This window comes from Oryx dammah, unplaced genomic scaffold, assembly GCF_014754425.2.
Source record: "Oryx dammah isolate SB20612 unplaced genomic scaffold, SCBI_Odam_1.1 HiC_scaffold_4, whole genome shotgun sequence".
In the NCBI taxonomy this organism is placed as follows: Eukaryota; Metazoa; Chordata; class Mammalia; order Artiodactyla; family Bovidae; genus Oryx; species Oryx dammah.
In genome coordinates, this window is record NW_024070188.1 from 90,519,431 (window position 1) to 90,525,430 (window position 6,000).

A 6,000-nucleotide genomic window follows, 5' to 3' on the forward strand; every position below is an offset into this window, starting at 1 on the left:
CTGGGAAGAGGAGGTGAAGGAAAGTGTTCAACTGTAAAAATAAGTTTTTTTCAAGGGCCATATCGTAAAACACATAGTGGGAGGAGAGGAGAAAACAGGGTTCTCCTAAACATTAGTTGAAGTAAAGTCTCCCTGTGGGCTCTTAGTGTTTGAAGAAGGCCAAGCACGTCCGACTGTAGGAGACAGGGCTCCACACACAGACGCTCAGAGAGAGGACAGAGTTTCGGGCTTATCTGAGTGGCCTTTCTCACTGGTCCACAAACAAATACTTCTCCAAAATTCTAATATTCCACTTTTACCTGCTTTAGATTCTCTCAAGTCACTGTTGTGTTCTGTCACTCAAGCCTGTAATTTACCAGATAAGAAACCCTGTGAAACGTATTTCTTATAAGTGGAATTGTATGAGGAAAGAAGCTGAGGGAATATTTCCTAATTCTCTCAGTTGGTAAGTGATATACTCAAACCTAAATATTAGTATTTTAGTATTTCAAACCTAAAGGTGCTTATCACAAAAACAATTTAAGAATGAATTGAGACATTTTACAGCAAGAAGTACTTTTAAAGAATACCCAAAATCATTTCCCAGAAATGTTTTAATATATATATGTACTTTTCATTTTATAGTATCGTTCCAGAAATAATGTAGAAAGGGAATATTTGGCCTTTCATTTATTATATTATGAGTTAATTTTAGAGGCCACTCAGTATAAGGTTTTAATCAGCTCTAAAGTTCACTCAGTTGTTGGAGAGACTGCTTCTGAGGCTTGTGGGCACGTGCTCCTTGGCACTGCTGAGCTGCAGGTGTGTGCGTGTTGCACATTGGGACTGCACACGGGGCCTGTGCTTCCAGCAGGAGCGGGAGCCCCGCCCACCCACAGAGGCCGACTGTGCATCTGCCGTCGCGAGAACCCTGGAGGTGGTTGCGGGTGATTGGGATGAATGACTGTTCACATTTATGTTATTAACGAAACAAAATGATAGGATTTTTATAGATAAATCTTCTCTATATCCATGAATAAAAACGCCGGATGGTTTTTATTGTAGACTCATTTGGAAGCTGGATCATCCAGGTGCCTGTCTCGTGGTTTTCCAGCACCCTGACAGTTAGGTGTCAAGAGCAGTGGACTCCTGCAGCTTGATCCTCGCCTTCCGCAGGCCCTCGGAAGGGTGTACCTTGAAATTTGGCTTCCTTTCCCCCAACCTGTCCCTCACAGGGTCCCTGCGTCTGCGTCATCCTCAGCCGCCTCCCTCACTCACAGGGTCCCTGCGTCTGTCCGTCATCCTCAGCCGCCTCCCTCATTGACAGGGTCCCTGCGTCTGTCCGTCATCTTCAGCCGCCTCCCTCACTCACAGGGTTCCTGCGTCTGTCCGTCATCCTTAGCTGCCTCCCTCACTCACAGGGTCCCTGCGTCTGTCCGTCATCCTCAGCCGCCTCCCTCACTCACAGGGTCCCTGCGTCTGTCCGTCATCCTCAGCCGCCTCCCTTACTGACAGGCTGCATTTTGTGCTGCAAGTTTTGGACCACACAGCAGGCAAGCGTCTGACATAGCTTTTTATCTCCCAAACTGGTTATTCTTCTTTAGGCAACATTTGGTGAATTTTTCTGTCTTCGCAGAGCCTCTTTTTGGTCATTTTAAGCATATCCTTATTTTATAAACCTCAGAAAGCTGATTCACACATCTACTTGGTAGTTTGTCCATCTGGAACGATTTTTAAAGCATTCAAGAATCCAAGAGTAAGCTTAGTATTTCTTGGCTGTTTAGAAATGTGACTCACTAGCACCTTGCAGATCCTCTTAGACGACTGTTTTATAAAATGAAACAAGTTGTCATTCACAGAAATCACCTCCTTCCCTGTCCCTCTGGGCAGCACTCTTGGGGCTTGCTCATTTCTGAGAAGCTCTTGAGACTTCCCTGTCCATGAATTCACACAGAAGCCTTTGCCAAATAAGGACATACTTTGACTTTTGAAGCTGCTATGTTTCAGGAGCAATGCAGTTGGGACCTATAGGCGAAGTCTCAGCTGCCCGTGGAACTCTGGGTGAAGTGTGGGGGCCACCCTGGATCCTTTCTGGCAGACTCATGCAATTTTCTCAGACTGTGAAATGTTTTCATTTTGCTGTTTTTGACTATTTAAAAATGTGAAAATCATTCATTCATAATTTCTGCATATAAAACCCAGGGAAATGTATCTGACACAATTTTGGCAGCTGTTTCTTTTGCACAGTGTACTTTGAAAACCACTAGTCCAGGGAAATAAGAGAGCCAACTACCAGAGCAGACCAGTGGTGTTTTTGCCAAGCACCCCTCACAGTCGTGTCTGTCTCACTCCCTTGGACAGCACAGCTGAGCACAGGAGGAGAAAGCCCCCCCTTTCCCGCACAGTATAGCCATTTAAAGAAAGAGGAATGTTTTCAATGAAATACATACATGCTGACCTTTTAGGATTTCTGCTTGTTGAAACCAGGAAGTTCTGTTAATGTGTACTTTCCAGTTGCTTTAAGTGTAAAAGCCCAAGGAAGTCAGCAAGGAAAGAGGTCAGTGCCCTTTATTTCTTTACTTTGTTTCTGAGAAGCGTCTTATAACTTGCTAGTACAAACAGTAATGGTAAATGGACTTTTTTTTTTTTTAACTAGGGGGAACGCCTAGTTTGAGACAACTGTGGCTGAGCCAAGAGCCAGGAATCCAGGCCCAGCGCTTGGACACACTCCTGGCCTGCTTTGACCTTTCATCCTCACGAGAAGAACTGCAGGCAGTTGAGCGCCCCTTCCAGGCGCTGTGCTGCCTCCTGGTCTACCTGTTCGTGCAGGTAACCTCACTCCTGCCGTGGCTGCTGCACTCACCCCTCGCTTCTGGCCCTTGACTTTTGGGGGGTATGGCGGTCTGGGGTGTTGCTGAGGACTGGTCCCCTGTCCCATCTCTGCCCAGTGTCTGTTTCATAAAAAGTGAGGTCTCTGTGGGGCTGTACATTTGAGGAGCCTTGTCGGCTGCCGGCATAGAAGTGGGCTCTGCACCTCCCTGTGATAGAAGCTTGAGGTGTCTGACAGGTCCAGGCCACGGTGCACTTTGCTCAGCTTTGTAGAGCGTGGGCTGTCCTGTGTCCCCGTTTGGATGGTAGTTACCACAAACATGGGGTAGTTAGACCACCCTTAGTGAGTTTCAATTTTACTACCTCCTCACTGGTTTCACATGCACCAGGACGAACTTTTGTTTTGAGTAGAACTTTCCTTTATTTGCACCAGACTCAGCAAAGGATAAATCGGTAAATGATCGCAGGATTATCTAATGTTTAAATGAGAAATGCATTTCTTTTGCTACTTTTACTAACTCTGCGTGCATGTATTATCAGTCAGTGCCCTCTTTCCCATGTTTGTGAGTCTGCAGGCGGCCGAGGTGGACACTGGGGGTCGGGAGCTGGTCGATGGCCAGCAGCTGAGTTTCCTCCTCCAGGAGAATAATCGGCTTTCTTCTCAGGACTGTGTGTGAATACATGGATACTGATATTTGGATATGGATGTATCCTTGGATAGCCTTGTGTTAGCACTCTTAGGACTACATTTTGCATTTCTTTTTCCAGCAGGAGAGGTCCTTGAGCCCATTCGTAGTCAGTTGGCACAGCTCTGCTCTCTTGTCAGCTGTGCAAGTGACCGTTGTCGATGAAAATCCACTTCCAGAAGGAAAATACCCCAAATCACAGAATAGCCACTTTACATCTCATGTATTTATATAAACCTGAGGCTAGACAAGTATCAGAAGGAAAATTTCCACTTTTACCTTCTTACTACTAGTAATTACCTTTTAAATGAAATCTTTTTAGTATAAATCAGCATGAGGTAGACTCATTGTTGGTTGACTTTAAAGGATACATTCAAACAAATCAGTGCATCAGTGTTATCCCTTAAATTAAAGGTACTGTACTGTGTTGTTATCCATAAGGATGACTATTCTCTGTTTAGATTAATAACTATAATCTTCTTAGATTAATAAGGCTAAATAGTATACTTGTGTATGCTGCTGCTAAGTCGCTTCAGTCGTGTCTGACTCTGTGACCCTATAGACGGCAGCCCACCCGGCTTCCCCGTCCCTGGGATTCTCCAGGCAAGAACGCTGGAGTGGGTTGCCATTTCCTTCTCCAATGCATAAAAGTGAAAAGTGAAAGTGAAGTCGCTCATCGTGTCTGACTCCTAGCGACCCCATGGACTGCAGCCTACCAGGCTCCTCCATCCATGGGATTTTCCAGGCAAGAGTACTGGAGTGGGGTGCCATCGCCTTCTCCGATAATCTCCACTATGTGAAGTTTTAAAAAAAATTGGTATTACTAAGAATCTTGTCTCCTCTGATATGCTATCAGTGAGTTCAGTTCAGTCGCTCAGTCCTGTCTCTTTGTGACCTTCTGGACTGCAGCACGCCAGGCCTCCCTGTCCATCACCAACTCCTGGAGTTTACCCAAACCCATGTCCATTGAGTCGGTGATGCCATCCAACCATCTCATCCTCTGTCGCCCCCTTCTCCTCCCGCCCTCAATCTTTCCCAGCATCAGGGTCTTTTCCAATGAATCAGCTCTTCGCATGAGGTGGCCAAGGTATGAGCTTCAGCTTCAACATCAGTCCTTCCAATGAGCACCCAGGACTGATCTCCTTTGGGATGGACTGGTTGGATCTCCTTGCAGCCCAAGGGACTCTCAGGAGTCTTCTCCAACACCACAGTTCAAAAGCATCAGTCCTTTGGCATTCAGCTTTCTTTATGCTCCAACTCTCACATCCATAACATCACTACTGGAAAAACCATAGCTTTGACTAGATGGACCTTTGTTAGCAAAGTAGCGTCTGCTTTCTAATAAGCTGTCTAGGTTGGTCATAACTTTCCTGCCAAGGAGTAAGCGTAGATTTGCTAATTTCAAAGATGGTTGCAGAGTATGAAATCGATAAGCTGAAAAAGTATGAAATCGATAAACTGAAAGAGTACAATAAAAGTTTTTTTTTTTTTGGCTGCATTGTTGGCATGCAGGATCTTAGCTCCCCAACCAGGGATCAAACCCATGTCCCCTGCGGATAGCACAGAGTCTTAACCACTGGATTACCAGGGAAGTCCAAGAGTGATTCTTTTTTTGTAGGCTGTTTTTTTAAAATCAGCTTTCTGCAAAAGATGCTAATGGCAAGAAGTAGAACTAACTATATGCCAACAAACCTGTCTAAGAGAGAGGTGAGGGCTTATGAGTTTAAATCCTTGGTCTTGCTTTTGTAGGTTGAGATCTTTTTTCTTGGTCATAAGTGCTGAGCATTTGTAGATTTCTTGCTTTTTCTGCAACATAATTATAGCTTCATTTATACAAAGGCAGCTTTGTATAAAGTTGGAGTAAAGGTGGGGATGGATGGTGATGGGATCAGTGCAGCATTTGGTGGCTGAGCCCCTGACCCTGTGAGGAGGGCGTGGAGGTGCTGGTGTGACCGGGCCCCACCCATCTGTGTGCTCCGCTCCCTCATTCCCAGGCTCTGTCTCTCTGTGTCCTTGTCTCTCCTTGCTTCTCACTCACACTTTGGTTGGACTTTTTGATTTCACAAAGGATGGGAGGAGATACATATTTGGGGAATCCTGGTTTCTTATAAATGGGAATGCAGAGACACGGTTGACATCTGGGGCTCGCAAGCTCATGCTTGTCCCAGCTCTGATCACCCTAGCTCAGGCTAGCTGTGGGTGCTTTCTGTCTGCAAAACCCCGCAATTGTCAGCTCTGGAAATTTGTGTTAACTCTTGATGACCTACATTGCTCCAAGGCTCAGATTTGGCTATAGCTCAGGCTTCCCACAGGCATTCTGGAGCGTTCTGCTTTGCTCATGAGTACCAGGCTCTGGTTGACATGGAGATTTATACACCAGGGACTGTGGATGGGGGGAGAAAAGACCCTGCCCACCTCCAAGGGTGTCTCTTCTCTCCTTGGTGTGTGTGTGTATGAAAGTGTGTGTGCTCTGCTGTCCTGGGTGTGTGCATGTGTGTGTATGCTC

At 45.9% G+C, this 6,000-nt stretch overlaps 1 protein-coding gene across 5 annotated transcripts in view; it reads left to right on the forward strand.

Moving 5' to 3' along the window:
• The window catches only part of FAM120B (family with sequence similarity 120B), a 65,742-nt gene that overhangs the window by 36,999 nt on the left and 22,743 nt on the right, over positions 1 to 6,000 (forward strand). For all 5 annotated transcript variants that reach the window (XM_040239096.1, XM_040239094.1, XM_040239095.1 and 2 more), the window contains one exon: positions 2,636 to 2,808. In XM_040239096.1, coding sequence (XP_040095030.1) covers positions 2,636 to 2,808 — 173 coding nt within the window. The remainder of the gene's footprint in view (positions 1 to 2,635; positions 2,809 to 6,000) is intronic.